At 41.1% G+C, this 26,062-nt stretch overlaps 1 protein-coding gene across 12 annotated transcripts in view; it reads left to right on the top strand.

Moving 5' to 3' along the window:
• AFAP1 (actin filament associated protein 1) overlaps window positions 1-26,062 on the top strand; it is a 114,976-nt gene that overhangs the window by 33,863 nt on the left and 55,051 nt on the right. For all 12 annotated transcript variants that reach the window (XR_014883230.1, XR_014883229.1, XM_085223532.1 and 9 more), the window contains 2 exons: window positions 21,096-21,224; window positions 25,432-25,529. Coding sequence is in view for 8 of the 12 variants with exons in the window: in XM_085223532.1 (XP_085079658.1) it covers window positions 21,098-21,224; window positions 25,432-25,529 (225 nt within the window). In the remaining 4 variants the exon portion in view is untranslated. Of the gene's footprint in view, window positions 1-21,095; window positions 21,225-25,431; window positions 25,530-26,062 lie in introns of those variants that run through there.

The raw sequence follows: 26,062 nt of genomic DNA, 5'->3' as shown, positions 1-26,062 counted from the left end.
TTTATCTAATTTTCTAGTACAAATATTTAGTATTTAATATCTAATATATGTATTACTTTTTGTTGTTGTGTTTTTATAAAGTGAAAATGTATTACTTCTTAAGAAAATCCTTAAGGTCTTCCCATTACATCCTGATAGCATGACTTGGAACCACATTTCAGTTACAAAAGCCAGAGAGACAAAATTAGCCAACATTGTCAAAAATTGATAAAGTTAGTCCGATCATGTGAGAGGGCCACAATGTGATTGAATTTGTGGATGTGCTAATGGTTGGAGATTATCTCAGCAGCCATTGATGCTGAGAGAACTTTGCCTTTAATGGGAACTGTTAGGCAAACTCTGGTTCTTAAATTTTTATTTGACCAACCAATATTGCACACTCTACATGGATAAATTTGGTAAGGCTAATAGGAAGCCATAGCACAGAAATGATGTTGTCACTGAGTTTGTTGATTTGCAGAGCTGCAGAACATTCTGTTTTCCCCTTCCGTTGCTGGTATTCCCAAGAGGGAATGTCAGCTACCTCTGCTTTAGGATGTGCACAAAATGCTCCTTCATGCAGTGCACATGGGGCACCAGCTGTGTTGTGTGTCTTGTTCATGTCTGTGAAATAGGATGCTGAACAATGACCACCTGATTCTTTCAGACACAGATTCTCCACTGTTGCCTGATATAGAATCAAAGAATAGCTTGGGTTAGCAAGAACCTTAAATTTCAGCCCCCTTGCTCTAGGCAGAATTGCAACCTACTGCCCAGGGCTGCCCCGTCCAATCTGGCCTTGAATGCCTCCAAGGATGGGGCATCCACAGCTTCTCTGGGCAACCTGCGCCAGTGCCTTACCACCCTCATAGTGAAGAATTTCTTTCTAAAATCTACTCTAATCTGCCCTCTTCTAGTTTAAAGTCATTCCCCCTTGTTCTATCAGGCTATGAAGTTGTTTTCTCTCCTGCTTATAAGCTCCTTTTAAGTACTGGAAGGCTGTGACATCTCTCCAGAGCGTTACTTTCTCCAGAGACTGAACAAGCCTCCTTCAAGAGGCGCTCCAGCCCTCTGATCATCTTCATGGCCTTCTCTGGACCACTCCTGAATTTGTGACTGCAGCCATATGTTGCTCCACAGAGCACTAGTAGATGAAGTCCGTAAGTGCTGTTGCCTCGTATCCCAGCTATAAGTCAGAGACTGTGCTGCTCTGCATCCAAAATGGGTGCTAGGGAAACAAGGTACTCAGTGGGTACGTGCTACCTTGAAAACATCAAGTACTTTCAAAACGTTTATGTGATAAGTGTTTCTCCTCCTTCTCTCACTTGAAAAAATTTGAAGGCTTTTTTTAGAATCTATGCTGATTTGTTTCTTGATTTGGCTGTCAGTCAGTTTTCATTAGTTTGCCATCTGGACTGAAAGCAGAAGCTAATTTTGTCTTTGTATGTATTTTGAGAAAAACTGTGGGAAGGTGTGGAGAGGGAAGAAATGGCCTAAGAATGAGAAAAAAGATTAAATCAGTGTAGGAGAGAATAAAACTCCTACCACAAATGCATATTTGCATCTTTCTTATAAGCAAACCATTATGCTGAGATAAATCTCGGTGTGCTGGATGACCCCTCTCTCTATCTCTTCTCTTACTGTAGGACAGCCTGGCCTTTTTGAAGCACCTATCTGCCATTCTCATGTGTTCCAAAACAGGGGATTATTTAAATAGCATCCGTTTTACCACTGGCCTTCTCTGCCTTTTGCCTGTTGTCTGTCATTGGTTCCCCGTCAGGGGAGTGATGGTGATCATCTTTCATTATTCTACTGCTAATATGTATGCATGTCATGTCCTTCAGCAAATAGAGAAACAGAAGTGGAAGGAGTTAGGACGCAATGGATCAGTTTATCCTTACCTTTTGTTGAGTTTAGCATCTTATTCACTATAACCATGGTGCTTGAAGTATATCTTATGAAAAAAATGATTCCCAACTTTCTTTTTAGAATAATCTTTGCTACATCTTCAAACTACTTTAAACAGGAGGAGGTGTCTTTTTGCTTAGATTTATATTTCTGAAGTTCCACTAGTAACCAAGGAAGTGGATTTGACTGCTTTATTTCTTACTGTATAAAATTTCTAAGTCATAAGAAGAGGCTGTGAATGACAAGTACATATTGTACATGCAAAAACATTTTAACGAGAGGCTTTAAAAAATACTTATTTTGCTAATGTTTCTACAAGCAGTTTCTAATGTATCTTACATGGGGAAGAAAGTAACAGATTTCTGAGTTTTTCTCTGAAGCTTCTGAAATTATTTCTTCAATAAACCAGGATGTTGTAATTTATATTTATAGAATACCTCTCTGAGATTAAAGGCTGCAGAACTGGGATTTGTATGAGTGTGCTAAGCTCAAGGATTTTTATGACAACATATACTAAATTCTTACATGTTCCCTTTTCTTCCATGAAGTGCAAATCAGAAGCAAATGGAAAACTACTAGGAATAAATGAACAAGATTATAAAATGCAATTTCAGTTGTTTCCTCCCTGTCTAAGACTGGTAAACAGCATTTAGAAATCAGGCTGGGAGATGTTATTTGTACGAGCAAGGCCATCCCCGAGTTTTCCATACATTTGCTTGTGAAGGATCTTTCTGCATTATTTCAAAGAGACTTGCATTTTATTCATTTACTGTTTAACTCTGATCAGTGTACGTAGGAGAAGAAGAGGGAAAAAGGGAGCAAAGGGTATGAGGCAGAAGATTCAGTCCAGTTTGCTTCAGAGTGTGTGCGTGATGCAGATGAGGCATTTTGGTCTCTATGAAAGAAGGAACCTGTCAAATTAGATGCCATTGTATCCCCATTTGAGTTGCAAAAAGAGCTGTATGTGTAGGCTAATAATTATCTGTAGTGCTAAGGAAGACAGATGCAGCATTAGCTCCTGATTGAAGCCTCAGCTGGATTAATTTTCAAGTGAGCAGCAACAGAAGCAGATGGTGAGATGAGGGAAGCATTCAAATGTTGGCCATCAGTGGCTTTTTTTTTTTTTTTTTTACCTTTGCATCATGGAGATGGCTGATGCCATTTGATCACTGCCCCAGCTGCACCAGCTGCTCCTTGCCCAGCCCACTGGCCGGCACGACGCATGCTGCTTGTGCTCTGATGCAATGAGAGAACTTTTAGATAGCATCAGCACATTTTTGATAGCACTGGTCCAACAGATGCAGTACTCTGTGGTTTCATAGTTAGGTTTTATGTTTGGGAAAAACAATGCACATAAAACTAAGAAAATATGCAAACTTGCTATAAACTGAAATCCTCGCTGGTTTTTTTTTTTCTTTTTCTTGGGGGAGGATGATGGTTTTTGCCTTTGAGATCTCAGTGGGAGGATATTTGGCAGTGCGTCTTCTTTGTTACATATGAATACAGAAAGAATAGGGAAGTACCTTTATAACTGTTCTGGAGCATAGCCAGGAATACATGGCAAGAGTTAGATGGCTCACCCAGCTCTTGATGAAGCTCACATTGGTCAGGATGTACCCTCAGCTGTGACAGAAGTGCGTTGAGAAGTGGAGACGTGAGCTTCCTGCCCACAAAATGTGTATCCCTTGCCTGAGTGATGCTGATGAAGTCTCGCCAGAAGTAGCTGCATTATTTGAATAGAGGGGTTTGCTCTGGGTTCAGTGACCAGTTTTTATCTTCTTGGTATCCATCAGCTCATCTAATAGCAGAAGACAGTCATGAGAAAAATATGCTGAAGAATATGTATAAAGAGCGTTTTTTTTCTCCCTTGTGGCTAAATGTGAAGTTTTTAGGCGCTGTAACAGTGAGCAGCTGGTGTTGCTTGGTTCTGTGGCAAGCCAATTTACAAATGGCAGGTTATCTCTTTAACCTTAAAAAATGTGCCCGGTGATGAACTGACATATGGGTTGCAGTTGTCCTAGAATGATTTTTTGCCCTGGTCTTGCCTTGGCTTCATTAGCTCTGTTTTGCCTCTGGTAATGCTAGCATTTTGGACAAACACCCTTAGAGCTTTGCAATGCCTTTTTCCCCAGGACAATAATTCATTTTCTGATGTCCCCTCTATGCTGGAAGGGGCCAGCTGTGTGTGGGGTGGACACAGCGGCTGGGCTGGGGCTGTGCATCACTGTGGACCTATTCCTATGCACTTATTCCTACATCCTGCTGCTTTTGGCAAGGTGAACACATCCAACTGTTTGTGTACTTAGCTCCTGTTGCACAGAAGTGAAGTGACTGCTTTTCAGCTGTTAATAACTAAAACACAGATTTTCTCCTCTGCACTCATCCTGTTGTTGAAGTTAGTGGGAACCAGTCAGAAGAATAGGGACTTTTTTACTTTTTTTTTTTTTTTTTACCACGGGAAAGTGTGTGCAAGGTCTGGCCTAAAGGTAGATAAAGAAACCAGATGCGTGACGAGACATGGCCCAACCACTCGGCGAGGGAGAATGTGAGGATTATTGTTGCAGGGGACTGCTGAAAGAAAGAGGGATTTCATGGGAGCGAGGAGGCTGCTTGGCAGGGAGAAGGAAAGCTAAGCTGATCCAGACATATGGGGCAACATAACCAGATGTAGAAGAAATGGATAAGGAGGAGAAAGCAACCAAGGAGAGGGAAAACCACAGAGGTAAATTTTGCCTAAGACCTATATGTAAGTTTGTCTACCAAAACCCATATCATAAAGGGGACAAGAAGCATGGGGAGTGTGATCACACCTCTCTAGGAGGCGTGCCAAGAGCCGCCTGAGAAAGGTACTGGCAGTGATTGCGTAATGTCTGTTGAACATACATTTACTATTTTCACAATAAATGCAAAGCACATCTGTAATTAAAATGCAGTCTCCATAACACACAAGTATTAGATGTTTGTAATTGCAGGGAATCAGTTGAGCATCACTGAAACCAAGAGAACCACACCACATAAGGACCCAAAGTTTTTAATTAAGTGTTTTTCTTTTTTTTTCTCCTTAATTTGTAAAGGGAATTAGCTCATTTAGTGATTTCATTTGGCAAACATAGGATATAAATGGTATAAATATTGATTAATGTTTATTCAGTTTGGTGAGTGAAGTTCAGTTTTAAGTCCAAGTTTTGTATACAGACAAATCACATATGAAACCAAGAGTACCTAAACAAATTTGTAAGAATCTGCATTTTTTTTCAGACAAAGATTCCTCCTAGACTATTGTACTATTAGAAACATCCCAACAAACAGAACTAAGAGTGCTGTAGACCACTTCAGTGTGTGACCTAGCACCTCATCCATCTGCTCACACAGCTCATCACAAGTTTTCAGAATAACTGATGCGAGTGTGGGAAAGATGGAGTTCTCTTTAAAGGTTTGTGCAGTAATGGGTTTAATGTTCCAGGGATCTGACTGTGGGTATTTAAGTCTTCCATGAAAAAATAACTTCATTAATTTCACTCATCAGGGCCATCTTACAGAGATCCATGCCGTGCCATCAGCAATTAAAACAAAATACCACTTTGGGATTTTTAAACAAGTTTGTGGCTTTAATCCTATTTCTTGACCTTGCAAAAGTCCTTTGAAATCTTATGGTCTGAAACGTGGTTTTTTGCTTTGCCTGATCAGTGCTACAGACAAAATACACCATATATCAGTACTCAGATTATTGAAAGTATATAACTTTACACTTAATTTATTTCCTGTGGTTCCTTGTGGCACAGTAATGCTCATGTCAGAGCTGTAGGCTCTAAATCCATTCATACAAATTATTTCAGTGCATTTGTGATCCTTTCCATGCAGCATGCCCTCATGTGCTTCAGGCACTGTCACAATAATACTGTTTGTCAAGGTTTGTCAGTTTTTGTCTAGGAAGTGAACCTTGCATGCATACAGCTGCTTTTCTTTAAAACTGTCATAATCACCTCAGGCATTGTCTTAGACTGTTTAATAGAGGAAGTGTTCCTGTACATTTTCAAAGCTGGCTGTATGTGTTTGTGATAAAATAGCATTTCGAATTCTAGCACAATCCTTAGCTCAAATGGCAAAATTTCTGCTGACTTATTGAGCCAGCTTGTCACAGGGGCATTCTTTAGAACCTCTTTTTTAGCCATTATTTAAAAATGCACTTTTCTGACTTCTAATTTTCTTCTCTAACGGAGTGTATCATAACTTAGTTTTTTGGAACTACATTCTCGTAGGTTTGTTTGTGTCAACGGTTTACGGGCTGGTTCGGCCCGGTTCCGTGACTAGAAGGGCGGAGGGATCCGCGGATCCGCGCCCCCGGGAAAAAAAAGAAAATAAGGGACCCCGAAATAATTGAAAACAGTGGCAACAATCTGAGGTAAAACAAAGTAATTTACTAAATATGGTATCAACAGAATTTTATAAGGAGAGAGAATGTGAAATTGATAGTGGATCGGCCTTACCACAACGCTGAGATGAGAAGCGCAGGCAGAGAAGCGCAGGCGAGAAGCGCAGGCAGAGAAGCGCAAGCGAAGCAGCGCAGGCAGAGAAGCGCAAGCGAAGCAGCGCAGGCAAAGAAGAGAGCATCAGGTGACCTTGCCGGGAGTTATATCTCCTCGCTGACCGCAAAGCCCCCTGGGGAAACGTAGCTGCTCTTCTCCGCTGGACAGGCACCCGGAACTTGAGCATCAGCAGTCAAACCCCCAGTACATTGCATGATGTTATGATGTGGAATACCGATAATGAAAAATCATGAAACCATGACATTCCACCCCTTATTCCACATCACTACATCATGCTTAATATAGACAAACAAAATATAAACACACGCACTAGGAATTACTGACTGCACTCCCTCAACATCAAGTTCCCTTGCGGTACACATTGAACATCCCCGTTTTCCTGCATCACCCACCAAGTGGACCCAGGTCCCTGGGCAAAAACAGTTCCACGAAGAGGTTTGTCCTTCTCAGAGGCTGGAATAACCCAAACTGCCTTTCCCAACATATTCTTTACATGTACAACAGGGACTTTATCTCCCTCTACGGTATGTAGGGAGCTGGACTGGGTTGGACCACCACGATTGATAGATCCTCTGGTATTGACTAACCAGGTGGCTTCTGCCAAATGCTTCTCCCAGTGCTTAAATGTACCGCCTCCCATTGCTTTCAGCATAGTTTTTAACAACCCATTGTATCGTTCAATCTTACCTGAGGCCGGTGCATGGTAGGGAATATGGTAAATCCACTGAATACCATGACCTTTAGCCCAGGTACCTACAAGAGAATTTTTAAAATGAGTCCCATTATCTGACTCAATTCTTTCTGGGGTACCATGTCGCCACAGGACTTGTGTCTCAAGACCTAGTATGGTATTTCGGGCGGTAGCGTGGGGTACTGCATAGGTTTCAAGCCACCCAGTTGTTGCCTCCACCATGGTGAGCACATAACGCTTACCATTACGAGATCGTGGCAAGGTGATATAATCAACCTGCCATGCCTCCCCATATTTGTACTTTTGCCATCGCCCTTCCTCCCAGAGAGGTTTCATTCTCTTGGCTTGTTTAATTGTGGCACACGTGTCACAGTCGTGAATGATTTGCGCAATAGCATCCATAGTTAAATCCACCCCTCGGTCTCTAGCCCACTTATATGTCGCATCTCTCCCTTGATGGCCTGAGGTCTCATGGGCCCATCGGGCTAGAAATAATTCACCCTTGTTCTGCCAGTCCAGATCTATTTGGGCCACCTCAATTCTGGCAGCTCTGTCTACCTGATGGTTATTTTGCTGCTCTTCAGTAGCCCTATTCTTGGGCACATGGGCATCTACGTGACGCACCTTTATAACCATATTCTTTATTCGGGCAGCAATATCTTTCCACAGGTCAGCAGCCCAAATAGGTTTACCCTTTCTTTGCCAGTTGTTTTGCTCCCACTGCTGTAACCACCCCCATAGAGCATTTGCCACCATCCACGAGTCAGTGTAAACATAAAGCATTGGCCACCTCTCCCGTTCAGCAACATCCAAGGCCAGTTGGACAGCCTTTACCTCTGCAAATTGGCTCGATTCTCCTTTTCCTTCAGTGGCCTCTGCAACTTGTCGTGTGGGGCTCCACACAGCGGCTTTCCATCTACGGTGTTTCCCCACAATACAACACGATCCATCTGTGAATAGGGCATATGTCTTCTCATTTTCGGGTAGTTCATTATATGGTGGGGCCTCTTTAGCACGTGATATCTCTTCTGCTGGTGGTGTTCCAAACTTTTTGCCTTCAGGCCAGTCCATGATCACCTCTAGGATTCCTGGACGGTTGAGATTCCCCATCCGCGCTCGCTGCGTAATCAGCGCAATCCACTTACTCCAAGTGGCATCAGTAGCATGATGGGTGGAGGGACCCTTTCCCTTGAACATCCAGTTCAGCACTGGCAGTCGAGGTGCCAGAAGGAGCTGTGTTTCTGTACCGATTACTTCGGAAGCAGCCCGAACCCCCTCATACGCGGCTAAGATCTCCTTCTCAGTTGGAGTGTAGCACTCTTCAGACCCTCTGTACGCCCGACTCCAGAATCCCAGGGGTCGGCCTCGGGTCTCTCCTGAGGCTCTTTGCCACAAACTCCAAGTGGGACCTTTCTCTCCAGCAGCAGTGTAGAGGATGTTCTTCGCATCCTGTTCCATCCGTACTGGCCCCAGGGCCACGGCACGGGCTATCTCTTGTTTAATCTGCTCAAAAGCCTGCTGCTGCTCAGGACCCCACATAAAATCATTCTTCTTCCGTGTCACCTGATAAAGGGGGCTTACAATGAGGCTGTAGTTTGGAACATGCATTCTCCAAAAACCCACTACACCCAGGAACGATTGTGTCTCTTTCTTATTAGTGGGTGGAGACATGGCACTGATTTTGTTGATCACATCTGTTGGGATGTGACGACGGCCATCTTGCCACTTTATACCTAGGAACTGAATTTCCTGGGCAGGCCCTTTCACTTTGCTTCGCTTAATAGCGAAACCAGCACGCAGAAGGATCTGGATTATTTGCTCTCCTTTCTCAAAAACTTCCTTTGCTGTGTTGCCCCACACGATGATGTCATCAATATACTGTAAGTGCTCAGGAGCACCTCCCTGTTCCAGTGCAGCTTGGATCAACCCATGGCAAATGGTTGGGCTATGTTTCCACCCCTGGGGCAAACGATTCCAGGTATACTGAATGCCCCTCCAGGTGAAAGCAAACTGTGGCCTAGATTCTTTGGTCAAAGGAATGGAGAAAAAGGCGTTAGCAATATCAATGGTGGCGTACCATTTGGCTGCCTTTGACTCCAATTCATATTGGAGTTCTAACATATCTGGCACAGCAGCACTCAATGGGGGTGTGACTTCATTCAGGCCACGGTAGTCCACCGTCAGCCTCCATTCTCCACTGGCTTTACGCACTGGCCATATGGGGCTGTTAAAAGGTGAGTGAGTCTTGCTAATCACTCCCTGATTCTCTAGTTGGTGAATCAGCTTCTGAATGGGGAGCAAGGAATCCCTGTTGGTGCGGTACTGCCGTCTGTGCACCGTTTTTGTAGCAATCGGTACTTGTTGCTCTTTCACTCGTAGCAACCCCACGGCAGATGGATCTTCTGACAGGCCAGGCAAAATAGACAACTGCTTAACACCTTCTGTGTCTACAGCAGCTATTCCAAAGGCCCATCGATACCCTTTGGGATCCTTAAAATATCCCCTTCTGAGGTAATCAATACCAAGTATGCATGGAGCCCCTGGGCCAGTCACAATAGGGTGTTTTTGCCAGTCTTTACCAGTGAGGCTGATTTCGGCCTCCAACATAGTCAGCTCTTGGGAACCTCCAGTCACCCCATGAATATAAATTGATTTTGTCCCTTGGTGACTCGAGGGCATTAGAGTGCACTGTGCACCAGTATCCACCAGGGCCTTATATTTTCGTGATTCTGATGTGCCAGGCCATCTAATCCACACAGTCCAATAAACTCTATTATCCCTTTCCCCCCCCTGGCTGGGGGCAGGGCCCCTCTATTTGTTACCTTCACTGTCTGCAGCAACTGGAGCAATCACCTTTTTAGAGAAGTTCACCTTGGTGGTTGATTTGTCTTGTAACTCTCTTACCCGTGCTTGAAGTACAGGAGTAGGTTGTTTATGCCACTCCTTCATATCTTCTCCATGGTCACGTAGGTAATGCCACAAGGCAAAACGTGATGTGGTCTTACTGTTGTCACTTGCTCGAGCAGGAGAACGTCTTCTTTTGATAGCTGAGACATTAGATGCCACCGGCTGGGAGGAAATCAAGTTGATCAGCCCCTCCAATAGGCTGTTTTGGGGATTCTGGTCCCCATTTGATGTATCCGTTACCTCCATGGATTTATCAGCTTCAGGCACGGTTGATAGTTTGTCTATTATATCTTCTTGTTTGTTTTCCATTCTGTCCAGCTTTTCAGCTACCTTTGTAATGGCTGAAACACAAGCTCGCAGAGGGCTTAAATGTAACTCAAAGTCTTGAAGTTTATTAACCAATTCACTTATAAGGGGTCTTCTTTCCCCTCTGCCATACATTGCTGCAAATGTGCTGGCGTACCTTTCTGGTGCGGTCTTTGTGAATGTACGCCACATGTTTGGTGTACACCTGACTCTCTCGGGATCATGCTCTTGGTCTGGCTCGTCAGGAATGAAATCGGGGCTATGTAGCATTTCCACCACAGCATATTCTCTTAAATAACAGATGCCTTCTTCCATATCAGCCCATTTCTTTTTCTCAGGCATCAGATCATCTTTGAAGGGGTATCTTTCTTTTACAGCTAACAACATCCGCTTCCAGAGGGTAAAGGCCTGGTTCTGGCATGTACTAATACCTCTGTCAATGGCTGAGTCCCTAGCAACGCCACCCAGTTGGCGAGCTTCTCTACTATCCAGCCACACACTGTTGGCCCCATTGTCCCAACATCGAAGTAACCAAGTGGCAATAGGCTCATTTGGGTGACGTGAAAAGTCTTTTCTCAGACTTCGAATTTCATTCATTTTCAGAGATCGATCAACAATGGTAACGATATCTTGCTCACCTCTTACTCTTTCGGGACTTCTTGTTGCCCTCATTGGCGCCGGTGACCGTGGTCTTACTGAGGGCCCCTCTCCTGGACTTAGGGGTGCTTCTTGTGGATCTTGGAGCCACTCCTCTGGACCTCTCTCCTCTTCTTTCTTCTCTTCTAACTGAGTCGAGATTCGTTTCATTTTCCGTCCTCTTACAGGGGCAAGTGACATCAATTGTGGTGCTTCCTGTAGTTGATCAGGTTGGTCAGTTCCAATGCTCTCATCCTCCAGTTCAGCTCGGAGCCTGTCTCGTTCGATTATGAGAGTATCTAGCTCAGATTGGAGGGTGTCTTGTTGAGATTGAAGACTGTTGAGTTTGGATTGCAGGGAGTCTCTCTCAATTCGGAGGGCATCTCTCTCATATTGGAGGCTGTTTCTCTCGACCAGGAGACTCTCTCGCTCATTTTGCACTGTTTCCCTGAGACTCTCCTTTTCAATTTCACAAACTCTCTCCCTCTCCAGGATAGTATTGAATAAGGCCCGGTAAGCATTAGCCAGGCCCCAAACAATTTGGGCCTCCTCAGATCTTCCTGAGCCACGACATTCCTGTCTCAAATATCTGTTTAAATTTTCAGGGTCTTTCAGGTGTTCTGGAGTAAAGTTCCATGACACCGAAGATTTCCATCTCTCTAAAGTCTCACCCAGGCCTCTCCACATTCCCTGCCACTCAGTATTTACTGGTTTTGGGGCAGACTTCCTCAAAATATAATAAATACTAATAATAAGTGAAATGGTGAGCAGTACATTCACGGAGATTAATAACGTGATCAGGTGAGCATTGAAAATCCGCATAAAGAATTCAAAGGAGAGGCTGGAAACCTGCTTAAAAATCCCCAACCCTGTAAAATTAGCAGCTCCCTCTGGAATGGTATGCCACATAATATGCAGATGCCACATAGTTATTTCCATCCATGTTTTCAATTGGCTATATATACCTATTGCTCCATAGAGCAAAGTGGTGAACTTAATTAAGGCCCAGTATGTTTTTAGCATTAAGAAAGAAGAGACAGTGGCATGCAGCCCCTTAAAAGGCAGTTTCAGTAGAGAAAGCATTTTTTCTCTTTTTTTTCTTTTACAGAAACAAGATAGCAAGGCTCAAAGTTTACAAATATCCTAGAGTATTGGCCGTCCGCCTGGACTTTTCAAGGTCACGCTTTCAGACAGTACTGGTGAAACAGATAAACTTTCCCAATGAAGCTGTCTGAGAGCGGAGAGAGAGATTTGTTCAAAAAGCTAAAAAGCAACTGGTGCCCGCATTCTCCACCAAGAATGTCAACGGTTTACGGGCTGGTTCGGCCCGGTTCCGTGACTAGAAGGGCGGAGGGATCCGCGGATCCGCGCCCCCGGGAAAAAAAAGAAAATAAGGGACCCCGAAATAATTGAAAACAGTGGCAACAATCTGAGGTAAAACAAAGTAATTTACTAAATATGGTATCAACAGAATTTTATAAGGAGAGAGAATGTGAAATCGATAGTGGATCGGCCTTACCACAACGCTGAGATGAGAAGCGCAGGCAGAGAAGCGCAGGCGAGAAGCGCAGGCAGAGAAGCGCAAGCGAAGCAGCGCAGGCAGAGAAGCGCAAGCGAAGCAGCGCAGGCAAAGAAGAGAGCATCAGGTGACCTTGCCGGGAGTTATATCTCCTCGCTGACCGCAAAGCCCCCTGGGGAAACGTAGCTGCTCTTCTCCGCTGGACAGGCACCCGGAACTTGAGCATCAGCAGTCAAACCCCCAGTACATTGCATGATGTTATGATGTGGAATACCGATAATGAAAAATCATGAAACCATGACAGTTTGTTTGTTTGTTTTTCACATACTTGCTAAACTTACCTGCCTTTATTTGCAGATCTGCTTATCTGCTCATTTGGAGCACAGTCTCTGCTCAAGCCCAACACACCCAAACCAAATCCAGGCTCCCAGTACCAAATCCAAGCTCCCAGTACTCACGGTGGCAGTCAGCACAATTGGGCTCCATGGGGAATGTTGGACTGGTCTCACTGGATGTGAAGTATGGCATGCAATGAGTGAAGAAACTGATAGGAACAATTTAGGTCTGGTTGGCTGAACTTGGCTTGACCTTGAACTTGAAGGCTTAGAGGAGAGAGGAAACTAGAAATAGAAAAGGTGTATGGATTTTTGGAATACTAGCTTTTCACTTATGCTTTTTCCCATCATTTAATTGACTTCTCATTCTGTATGCAAGTAATGCTTTCATCTTGTGTGCGACACATTGACTTAGGAAACCTGCAGGACCCAGCAATCTTCTACCCATTTTTTTTTTTTTAATTAAAATTTCTTTTTTTTCCCATGATTCTTCACCTGTGAGTCTTGAATTTCAAAACTACCTCAAGCTCTAATATATATATTTTTTCTGTTGATGGTGATCTATCTCTCACGTAATTAAATTATCCAAAATAAGAGTAAGATTCAGAAGTGAAGGAGACAGAATTTTCTCATGGCACTGGTGAAGCGTGGGGGGTTTCCCGCATGAAGTATTTTCTCAGCTCGCACCATTCCATTCTCTGTCAGACTAAAGAATGTATTCATTTTTTTTTATCTTATGCACATACAAAAGTGGGGATTTTTGGATCTATTCTTATAAAATACAGTATTATCTCATTTCTGGCTTTGAGTTAGCTGCAAACTGGCAGCCTCTAGAAGCAGATTTATGGACTGTAATCTACTCTTGCATTGTACAGCAGGTATGGCTGACGTAATCATAGTCAAGACTTTTCAAACAGTTTTTTGGTTTGACATTTGACGTGCATGACAATAATTGTCCTGATGAATAAAGGATATAACAAATGCGACTGTGCAATTGCAACCTAACATTGCCATTTTTGTATTTCTTTGTTATTGTTTTCTTCTTTCTTTTTTTTATTTCATGAACTTCATTAATTTACTGTCTCACATTTCTGCTGGATAAGCAATCCAGCAGAATCCAGATTTGATATCCATAACTGTGGAAGAAATTGTAACCTACAGACAGATCAGTGCACAGCTGAAGTCTTAACTGTCGTGGTTGCTTATCTCTTGTGGTTTGGAGCGATGTAGGAGTTGAACTAATGCAGGAGCCAGCAAGCAAGACCTGGAATGCCTTGTGCTGGTGAGATGATGTTGCCTGATACATTTGCAGATGATTAAATGGAAAAAAAAAAATCTCAGTTTTCTTCCCTCATCAGGTAATGAGGGTCTGAGAAGGAAACTAAAATCAAATGTTCACCATGAGCACTGACATAGGAGGGTGAGGCCCTTGCCTGGGCTGCTGAGCGTGCAGGAGGAGTAAAATCCATGCTCTTTTGCTTTACAGAGTTTATTTTGACAACAAAAGGAACCTTGTGTGCAAAATATACCTTTAGAGAAAGCAACTTGTTAAAGTCTGCTGTAAGTTTCTGTAGCTAATTGTCAGCATTTTCTTTTTGGGCCTAACATGCTTTGAATTCGATGTGGATAATTAATACTTAAGTAAATGCCTGTAATACTGAATTCTTTCTGTTTTCCTGTGAGTCTGTGAACTGGCTTAGAAGCCAGGCATTCCTCTCCGAAATCTGCGGCAGTGCTTAAACACTGGTCTGGACTTTAAAAAATAAACTCTTTATCCATCTACCTCAGCTAATGGATTATACTCCTGTGTTGCTGTCACTCATTGCATGACTCTAGCTGTTTGAGTAGGATTTTTGGCAGCTTGTTTCTTGTCCAGACATTCCTTAATGCTTTCCCACCTCTTGTTTTATCATCCAAGTACTGCAACAGCAGCATTTGGAGCTCTGATAGCTTTTTCGGAAAGATGGTTTTGTAAAAGCCAATTCCTTGGAAACTGAAACAGAAGGAAGAAAGAAAGGAAGGAATACGTGTGGGTTGTGGCTGAAGTGATCCCTTGACACTCATTGAGGTTGGTCATAAATATGCATGAGACAGGAGGAGTTTTTAGTGGCTGTGCGTTGCATCTCTTACCCCAAGCTGTCTGGAATAAGAGTGACAGTCTGAAAAGCTCCAGAGTTTAAACAAAAGATCACTGTATGAGTTTTTAGAGAGGCTCAAATGTAATTTTTGTTGTTGTTAAAACGCCCCCTTGACAATCCTTGTGTTTGTTTTGCTTGCTTCTTGCTTATTCTTCATCTATAGGGCTTCATCTGCTATGTAGGGTTCACCTTTTTCCATGCCCTTTTGCCATGTCTTCCTTACAGTGCCATCCACCGCCAAAATGATGATCTCTGCTTTATAGAGCAGGGTTTTAGAGTACTTAACAGAACATATCACACCTCATACACTACCAGAGAGCAGCAAAGAAGGGATTCTGCAACCAGGAGAAACTGTCCTAGTGAAAAGTCCTATCTTCTCACACTTCCTCCCCCCATTTCTGTCTCACAGAGATCCCTTTTCAGAAGGAATTGGTTTTTAACAAAGAAGCCAACTGTGAGGAGCAGGAACTGAGGGTTGAGATGCAATGAAAGGATGCCCTCAATAGCAAGAGGAACTTATCTCCAGGCAAACCAGCCACTATAGTGTTTTTTGTCCGACTGTTTAAGATCATCTCAGTGAATCTGTTTGCTTTCTCTCTTTGATATTGAAGCAAAGAAGTTGGATCCTCTAAATCATCCTAATGTCTTGGATTTTACAGTGAATATAAGAAACCAGATTTCCCTTTTCACAAGTACTGTATTAATTATCTATAAATGGTTTATCTGTCTGTAATTATCCTTTCCTTTACAGGAAGCAATGTCTTATGGTAAGGATATAACAAGCCTCAGGGATTAATACACATTTTGTATCCTATCCAGACTTGGATGTGGTCTTGGGCTAATGTAATATAATCATTATATATAAAGTCTCTGTGACTTTGTTCATTACCAGGAATTCAGTCAATTCTTCATCTGTCATAGGCTTTGCCTCCTGGCCACCTCAGTAACCCTCACTAAGCTTTATCAATGTCTCTTTTGTACCAGCGGGGCCAGAAATGGGCACACTCCTCCATATGTGGTCTCACCAGTGTTGCTTAGAGGGGAAGGATCACTCCTCTCCATCTGCTGGCTTTATTCTTGCTAACACAGCCCAGCATGTGGCCCTTGGCTTCATTGGCAAACCACTGACTAGTGCTCTGCTCATCCACCAGAAGCCACAGAGACATCTCTAAAAGCTGCTTTTCAGCCAGGTGGCTGCCATCCCAAACTGTTGCTTGGGCTGATTCTATCCCATTGGTCAATTACAAGTGTTCTCTAGCATTTTTTTTCCAGTCTACTGAAGTTAGTTTCAATGACAGCCCTACCCTGTAGTTTATCATATATTACCCAGGTCTGCAGTTGTCCATGACCTTGATGATGATGCCATCATCCAGGTCATAAATGAAGATGTCAAACAGTATATTTTTTAAATGGTATGCGTCTCATGCCCCAGAAGTTCATTTTATCTTACAGTAGGTGGATACAGTAAAGGGTTCTGCGGAGCTTGTGGCTGCTCCATCATACCAGTTAGAATGAATAATAAGTATCTGTTTGTGAAAGAAACATTACTTCTTTTGATTTCATTTAACATTCATTTCTTGTGCATATTCTGGTATTAATCTAGTGATCCATATTGCAATGCTATGAAACCCAGAACAGTAACACCTCTTTCTTCTCATAAAAAAGAGTGAAGCCATGAGGAGAATATATGCAAGACTCTAGACAGTGCTTCACAAGTGAAAATATATTTTTCTATAATATTACCCACCTGCATTCTTCATAATATTTAGAAAAGTGGATCCAAAAGCATGAAGAAATCTCTGTAGACCAAGGGAATTCTAATGTCATCTTTTGAAGAAAAGAAAGCAAACAATGTCAACAGATTTTCCAACATTTATTGGTGGATAGGATATTGAAACAGTTTTCAAAAAACAACCTGAACATTCTTTTTAAGAGCTCATCCTTGACTTTTCTTCTGGTTTGAGAAACCTAGATAGCATGTGTATGAAATAGCACTGTTCCTAACAGTGTTTTAATCAGTTCAAGTAAAAAAAGTCTATTCTTTAAAAAATGGTTATAGACTAGTGCCCATAAATGTAGACTTGAAATAATTACATCATTATGTTGTCTTATTCCAGTTGGTTTTCGTTTTGGTTTGGAACAAAAACTGCAGTGTGATGCAATTGCCTCTCTCTGATTATTTTTACCTTGGTGTATTCTTTTGCTGGCTTGCTTGTATAGTTTATGTGCTATCATTTGAAAAAAAGTTAAAAACTCTTGAGATCCAGACCTGGCAACGCTTCAGGATGTATCATTGTTCTTTATTTGAACATGTTAATTGTAGCGGCACTTTGGGGGTTTATGATTACTATTGAGCATAGAATGAACTCCTCATCTTTTAATATGGAATGTGATTTTGCTCTCCAGTCAAGCTAAAATCTGTTTACTGTTGTGATTACCATCTCTGGGCTCCACCCTGCCTTTCACCACCTGCCACTTAGAAGTAATTCCTCTGGCAATGAGACTTCAGCCAGAACTGTCAAAGAATTTTGCCCCTTTTTGAGATCCTTCTGATTATTATTCTTATTTTGTGGTGATGTCAGATTTCCAAGGGTAATCTCTCACTAGAGGCGTATGTTTTTCTTTGGGACTTGCATCACCCTCTCATTTGTAGTCTCCATTTCAGAAGTAATGATTGCTTACTGAAAATATGCGTTATGTGGATTTTCTATTATTTAATTACATTACTTTCTGTGAGCACATTGCTACATTTCTAGGAAAAAGAAGATTCTTTAATCCAGAAAACAAGCCAAGGATTGAAAACAGGCAAACATGTTTTTTTTCCCAACTACATACAAATACTTTTGTAGCTATCTTAAGAGCTTGCAGTTCCTTATTATATATGGACTAAATTCAATTCATGGTAGTATTTCTGTTGTCTGCTTAAGCAGCAAAAACATTACAAATTAATGTTTTTAAAATACGTAGAAAAAGTGTTTCTTACTAGATGGGAACAATGTTTCCTCTTTTTCTTTATGGACGTTTGATGTTACTGCATGAAAAAGTGAAATTCAAAGTCACAAGAAAGTGAAATTCAAAACTTCGTTCCTTAACACTTTGATGTTTGTGATGCTATTAACTGCTGCTGGGTTCAGTTATAATGCTTTGAGTAACTTAGCTTGGTCATGATAGGTCATGATAGTGAGCTGTGGTCACCAGCATGTAATGCAGATGTCCTCTGAAGGCATGGAGGAAGAGAAGGTTGGATTTGAAGGAGAGGGCTTCATGTTCACCTAATCATCATAGAATCATAGAATGGATAGATTGAAAAGGACCTCAAAGATCATCGAGTTTCAACCCCCCTGCTATGTGCAGGGTCACCAACCACCAGACCAGGCTGCCCAGAACCACATCCAGCCTGTCCTTGAATGCCTCCAGGGATGGGGTATCCACAGCCTGCTTGTGCAACCTGTTCCAGTGCGTCACCTGCCTCTGTGTGAAAAACTTCCTCCTAATATCTGACCTAAACCTTCCCTGTCTCAGTTTAAAACCATTCCACCCTCATAACCAGGAGAGACATGGGCCAATGCCATCTCCCAGTTGTCTCTTCTGTGGCAGTTTCCTATTTCCTCTTCTGTTGATTCCTTGTATCTTTGCCTCATAACTCCATCTTGGTCTGTTTTCATTTCTCATTTTGCCATCTATCTGTTTATATTATGTAATAAGCTACAGAGCACAAGAATCTTATCATTTTTAATAACTTAAGAAAGTTAGGCATACTGTACACTGATTTTAATTCCTCTCCTCGTGTTCTTTCTTCCTTTTAAGAAGCCAGTGTTCTAGCCAGAGAAATGGGATTACTCTTGTACGTTATATTCACTGGGGGAGAGGAGAAGGAGACATCCCATTCAGCTTATTTGCAGTTTCTTGTCTTAGAAAATCTAGAAAAGCTGCCAGTTCAAATAAATGTTGAAATAATACATGAAATTGACAGTCCCCTATTTTCAGTGCTTGATGCCTTTTTAAGTGCCTATATGCTGGTATGTATTGACAGTAGTTGATGTGGCTGTAAAACTAGGCAAAAAATGTACATTTCTAATACTGTGTTCTGGGTAGATTTCACATTGAGTGTCTACTTTCTGTGGTAATGATTGCTTTTGAAATGCATGCCATATCATGAATAAGTAAATATTGAAAGATTTGTATATTCCATGATAATTGAAAATAATGCTCCTAAGAATAATATTAGTAAACCTTATAATCAAAGCAGACTTAAAAGAACACTGTAATTGGAATGTTTGTGTAGTAGTTTGTGTTGTAACTCAATAATAGAATGCACATCTTATTTCTAAAATATAAAATTTAAAGCACAACACAGCTTTTTTTGTTTGTTTCTTTTTGTTTTGAAGTTGTAGGTTCATTTTCTTTGTTTTCCCGAAATCTTGTGATCTCTTATCGCTCTGCAAATCTGATCTAAGTCTGACTTAAATAATCTCTTTACATCATCTACATCTCTTCCTTTTTGCTTCAGAAACCTGTTTGTTCTTCTATAATGTGAACAACTGGAAGTAATACAGTTGTCCTGAAGAACTTTTGGGTTTCAGACAGATTCCTAGCCAGCTTCAAATATGGTGGTTAAAAAAAAATTAAAAAAGACCTGTAGCCACTGTATCATGTGCTATGTTCTCAAGTGATGTAGGCATGCTTACTGTCATTTTGGATACTCTCTTTTGGTATAGCATGAGAGAGAGATGAGGGAGGCTTTGTAAAAATCTTTGAGAAAAAATACTTCATCAAAACACGTACTGTTTGTTTATATAGTAGTAGTGATAGTGTTTAGTTAAGCAGAACATATTTGTGAAGAGAAAACTTGTTCAGGATGGATATGTATGTGCAAATTGATGGTGTCTTTCAGAAATGATATGCTGAAGTGGACTTCTTGTGATTGATTTTTTTTGTAGTTGTTTGTTGAAATACTATCATGCCTTAGTATTGCTGTATCTTATGGTGTTTGCTATGAGTGTGTTGGTTTTGCCAGCCTGGCCTGATCATATTTGCAGGTACAACCATCTACAAATAAAAAGTGCCATCTGCATTCATGGGATGACAAGAACGGGCAGCAGCCCCTCACAGAAGTGTAGCTGACACCTTCAGGCTTCCCTGCACAATCCCATTTTTAAGCATCAGGTGAAACAAGTACAACTGGACCAAACATAGTTTAAACATCCAGTTGTACATCACAAGTGGAAGAAACAAGTTCCAGGTTTGCTTGGGTAAACAACCATATCGGAGAAGGTTTTAAGAGTAGGGAACAGAGTAGGAAAGAGAATAAACAGCAAATAGTAGACTTTTTAGAAGTCTGAAGAGACTTACCAGCAGTCACCTGATTAGATCTTGAAAATACCATAAAACATGTAAGTAGAGAAAAACTCAAGTAGAGGCACTTGAGAATGAAGCAACAACGGAGATTAATCCTAGGTGTGGCCCTGAAATGAAATTAATATTTCCCATCATCTTTTAATGAGGATAATGTCATCAGACACAAAAAGTATTAAAATGTGAGCTATTCCATCCAAGACAAACTCCTAACTAAACGTAGACAATCCACTTAAGTGAAAGGACCAGAGACTCTCAGTTATGAGTGAATTGAAGCACAGAAGCATAGACTTCTCATAAATCTGCTGAATAGCAATCATATGATTAGAGTGTAATAAATGTAAAAAGAAACTTTTTTTCCATTGCAAATAGAATAAATATGGTGAAGATAGTAGAAGTTTTCCCTAAAGATTTTGTAGAATATGAATTTGTCTGGAAGTTTTATCAAGCTGTAGTTTTGTTGTGGAGTTAGAAATTGCTTTTTAAAGGTGAGGAACCAGAGTGACAGTGCTCGAAGAGCAGATGGATGCCACTCCTGCACTGTTGTCCAGGGCTGGCTTGATGATGTGCTGTGTGGAAGAAGTGTGTCTTTTCTGCATCTATTTTGAGGTAACTGCTACATGTGCCAGTAGTGCTCAGTCTGTTGCCAGCAGGAAAAACTGTATATTTTTAAGAACTGCTAAAAATAATAGAATATAAAAAATGAGTATTAACTCTGTCTTTTTTTTTCTAATGGGATATTTTAGAAAAAGTAATTTTCTTATTCTCTTTCAGCCATGGAAGAGTTAATAGTAGAGCTGCGACTGTTTCTTGAACTTCTGGACCATGAATATCTGACTTCCACTGTCAGGGAGAAGAAGGCAGTAATAACTAACATTCTCCTGAGGATACAGTCATCAAAAGGTCAGTGTCAAGGGTGTGTTTTCTCGCTTGCAGAGTGCACAGAATAAGTTTGAGTTCAGTGAAATAGCTTTAAGGGCTGAAGACAAGCTCTAAATTGAAGAAAGACAGAGTGGCAGGGTAAAGCCAAAATGCAGCTTTCCTGAATGCTTTTCTCCTCAGTCAACAATAAAATATAGCAAAAGCTATACTGGAAGTAACTTTATAGCATATAAGAGAATCCAACCACAAAACTGTGCTAGATAGAATGCTTTCACCTTTGTTAGTATAGTGTTAGTATAGTTGAGGCAAAAATTCAATCCATTCATTTTGATACACTGTGTTATAAAAGTCTTGCATGATGTGCTACATCTTTCTTGTGAGACCCAAATCAAGCCAGGACTTGATTTTGCTGTGTATTCTGGTGCATGGCTGACACAGGAGTATAAAGCAAGAGATAGAAAATCACTAGCAACGTGTTTGGTTTGCACTTTGCAAGTAAATTAGGATTCACCTTCCCTTTCTCATCCTATCTAAAACCATTTTGATTGCACAATCACTTTGGTCTCCATCAAGATTATGGATTGACTGCATAAATCAACCTTTCCACGGGGCTTTTACAAAAAGTGCTTCTCACTGTTTTTCCTAATATTACTCTTATATGTCCTTACAACGCCCTTCTGTACAAAGAGGCATCAGGCCTATATGACTTCTGTCTCTCCAACAACTGACAGCAGTTTTGTCACTGTAAACACCCAACATTTAGGCTTTTGAAAAATGATTTGGTGTTTTGAGAAAAAATGGCATGTTGTGAGGAGCTGCATTTCTCATGTTTCTTCTCTAGTGCTAAAAAATACATTTCGATGTTTGATGCAGTCTTCCCCTCTTCATTAAAGAAATCGAATTTGCCACAGGATTCAAGTCCAAGGAGATCAGCTGTGAAATGGTGATTGTCCTTCTTTCAGTTTTGACATTCTTAAAGACTTATCATTGCTTTTATTTCACTGATGAGTGAAAGAGGCAGGAATCAGGATCAGATGGTGTGGAAGAGAGCTTCATGCTCCAGAGGCTGATCAAAATACCCTGCAGTCCCCAAAACAAATGGCTGCAGGTAAGAACTTGCAGTTTGTCATGTTTCATGGGAGTCCAAACAACAATGCTGACCTGACAGTTTTTCTTTTAATGTTTTCAACACAATTTATTTAAAATACTTGACTTTTTCAATGAAGTTGTATGGATTTTTGCATCAGAGCACCTTACCAGGCGTATTTAATTTAAGATTACAGATGTGGGAGAGGATAAAAATACTCAAGGGCCATAGCTTTTTAACTTTCAGCACCTACCTCTTAGGGTTTAGAGCCTATTTCAGGATCTGTAACAGGATCCATTACATCCTGTTACAGGATTCATCCATTAACAAGATCCATACAAGAGCCATATATTTAGCGGCGGGGCTTGGTTCAGTGCAGTTGTTAGTGGAACATTATACCCACTTCTAGCAATTGCATTCAAAGAAATAGTTTAGGCATTTCAAAGGAAAGACATAAAGTGATTAAAAGATCCAGAAATATGCCTTCAAATTACCCTAAATGATGAATCATAATTAATCTTGATGTAGAAAAGGGATGACTGCAAATGTGCTCTTAGACACAGCAAAAAAGCAGTATGCAATGGCTGGATGTTTGTTTCAAAGTGGAAATAAAGCACATTTTTTTGAGCACTGAAGATACGAATTAATGGGAGAACTTAGTAAGGTCTGCATGCTGTTGCTGGCATTTTTTCAAGATGTAATATTTTGCTAAAAGGTATGCTGTAGTTCAAGCAAGAATTAATTAGAGGATGTCCTATAGCTCAAGTAAGTATAGCTAAGCAAGAAGTCACAGGATTATACTTTATATCCTAGTTTAAGGAGTTGTAGTTTAAATAGAGTTTAAGCCAGCACAGCCTCTAAAAAAAGCATCCTGTTAGTATCCCCAGGCTACTCATTCTTGCTCATCATGTGTTGCTGCTTCCTTTCTGCTAGCACAGGCATTGTTTGCTTTTTTTACTGGTTTGTTCCTGACCAGCTCTGGTTCAACCTGAGGCCACACACATGCCTATGCCAGCACAGAGGAGGAGAGGCTGGTGCAGGACAGGCTTCAGGCAGGAAAGGAGTGAGCTGCCTCCTTGAGAGCCATCTTGTGCTGGCTTAAATTGGCTGTGAGACAGTAGAAGGAGTCATGCAGATGGACAGAGATGACCCTGCTGCTTTTTTTATCAGCTGTAACATTCAGTACTCCCATCCCTTTGAAACTATTCATCTCTTCATTAAAATTAAGAGCAATAAAAGACTCTTAAGCCCACAGAAGTCTGTAACTAAGCTGAGTTGTCATTCCAAGTCTGTTTTTCAAAACGTTGCTTTACTCCACCCACACAGCTCCATGAGAGCTCGCGGATCGCTGGCACGGTTTCACAGCCCAAGGTCGGTGCAGAGTTCAGGCTCGTTATAGGCATTTGGAAAAATCAACTGTGTGAATCCAACAGTGTATTTCAATTGCTGAAGTAAGCCATTTAAGAACAACAGGGAATGGTAATGAAGGGTCAGTGCAGCTGGGAATTGAATGGATTCTTTCTAACATCTGGAAGTCAACAATTACGCTTTTCTTCATAAAGGTGTGGAAATTATAATGGTTGTGTTTCAGTAAAGCACTTTAAACTGTCGCTTTCATTTCAGTAAGTCTTGGAGAAATCTTCAGAAATCTTTTACATTGTGTTCTTAGATCTCCTAAATGCACACCACTCCCTTCACTTAATATCCATCAGAGGGAGCTGGACCAGTCAGATGTACTCTTCACGTTGTGGCTTCAGGCCTCAACCTTCCGCATGTCCAAACCAGTGGTGACCTTCAGGAGCCGGCAAAACTATAAACCTTGTTTTTCTTCTGGATCTTGGCATGCCCAAAGTACTATAGGTCTGAACAAAACACTTGGCATTTCTTTATGAAACCCAGACTTCCTTCTAAAAGACAAAGGCACAAAGAGTTGATTTTGGAGTAAGAGCTGTTAGTGGATTCAGTCATTTAATATGACCATCATTGTTGCTGGTTTCCCTTAAAGGGCCTTCATGTCAGAAATTTATAATATGGACTTTGATTCAATATGTTAAAAGGATGAAAATATTATAGCAGGTTCTTGCTAGCGCACACATAGTTTTGAGTGAAAACTAGGTTTACAGAGTGAGTAAAATCCACTTGGAATATATGTATTTTTTTCTTCAGTAAAATGTCCTTTGAGTTTTGGTTGTTACGGAAAGCATGGGAACATGAATTCATCCTACATAAGGAGGAACAAGTAAAATTGAAAAAAAAAAAAAAAAAAGTGAAAAAAAAAAAATTGGAATGTTTCCCAAGACTAATCTGCATCTTGATTTGTAGGAAGAAAGAAGAATCTGTGGCTCTTAGAGACAGTTTATTTTATCAGTGTTATTTTTCAATCTATGACTTCACAGCCAGTGGGTTTGAGTTATTATGACAAGAAATGTTTAATCATTAATTACATTTTTGAGAATTACATGATCTTGACCAAAAGACATCCATTTGACTATGTAAATATACATTTTAAAAACTTAACTAAACACCATGAACTTAATTCAGTCTAGGAGTAAGTAGGGTTTGTCCCATCGGCTGATTTTTTTGCCAGAGCGTTGGGATCCACCCTCCCCTTGATATTCAGAAAAACAAACAATGCCATGTTCCTGTGAAGTGAATTTGAATGGAATTTAAATTATTGTGCCAGAAACAGCAGAACTGGTGGCTTTCCCGAGGAAGGAAGTAGACTCTGTTTCATCTGCTGTATGTTGCTGCTGAGACTCTTCAGAGTGTTAAGCGTGATATCTTCCTCATATCATTGGTTTTATCTGTGATACATGCCTGACAATGTTTGAATTTTAGGTTTTTCAGTTCCAGACGGGTAGGCAGTTCAGCATGATTTCCAGTGCATTTTTTCTCTGTCTGGTATTTGTTGATCCAAATATCATATATGTCATTATCATATACAGTAAGTATGTGTTTGCTGTGCTTGATTAAATTCCTGAATTCCCAGCATTCTTCAAGCTTTTCCTCAGTAACCAGGGTTGGGAGGCAGGTTGTGAGCAGGACTGCATGCCAGATTCCAGTGGATGATGATCTACATATAGAAAAATGTCCCATTTGCATCCACCAAAGTGTTAAGCGATTTGCGTTTCTCTTCTGCAGGTTTTGAAATAAAAGAGCATGTGCAGAAACCAGAAGTCGTCAACAGCCTGCCAGCACCTCCTCAAATGCCTCTGCCAGAAATACCTCAGCAGTGGCTGGTGAGTGTTAATTTAGGTATATCAACATATATATGAGAGAATGTTTTTGTGATAAGCAGTAGCAGGAATGGTTGCAAGGGGAAGGAGCCTGCAGGTCCAGGGAAAACCAATCTGGTTAAGAGAATTGTGTTCAACTTGCAGAAGAGAAGACAAAAAAAATCCCTTAGGGTGAATTAAGTGTGGAATCCCAGTCTTTGTCGATTTCAAGATAAGAGTGGCACAAGCCTGAGCAACTTAATCTTAACTTCAGAAGTCACCCAGTCTTGTGGAGATTGTTGCCCTAGCTGAGCCCATGGGTCACAGCCAGTTTTGTAGGATTTAAGGACCTGCTTTCAATGTAGTGAGTCTTATGAGAAGATTCCTTTTTGGTTCTTGAAAAATTAAAGTGTAAAGCGTTAAGGTACAGGAAGAATGCTTCATTTTTTTCACAGAATCCTTAGTGCTTTTCTGTGCTCAGTCTTCGGGCAGGAAATTCCTGGCAGAATAAGCAGCAGAGTAAGTTTTTGGTGATGTTTATAGCAAAGATACTGTCT

This window comes from Meleagris gallopavo, chromosome 4, assembly GCF_905368555.1.
Source record: "Meleagris gallopavo chromosome 4, MGAL_WU_HG_1.1, whole genome shotgun sequence".
Classification (NCBI taxonomy): domain Eukaryota; kingdom Metazoa; phylum Chordata; class Aves; order Galliformes; family Phasianidae; genus Meleagris; species Meleagris gallopavo.
Note: the sequence above shows the minus strand (reverse complement) of the source record. Positions and strands in the feature narration are given on the sequence as shown.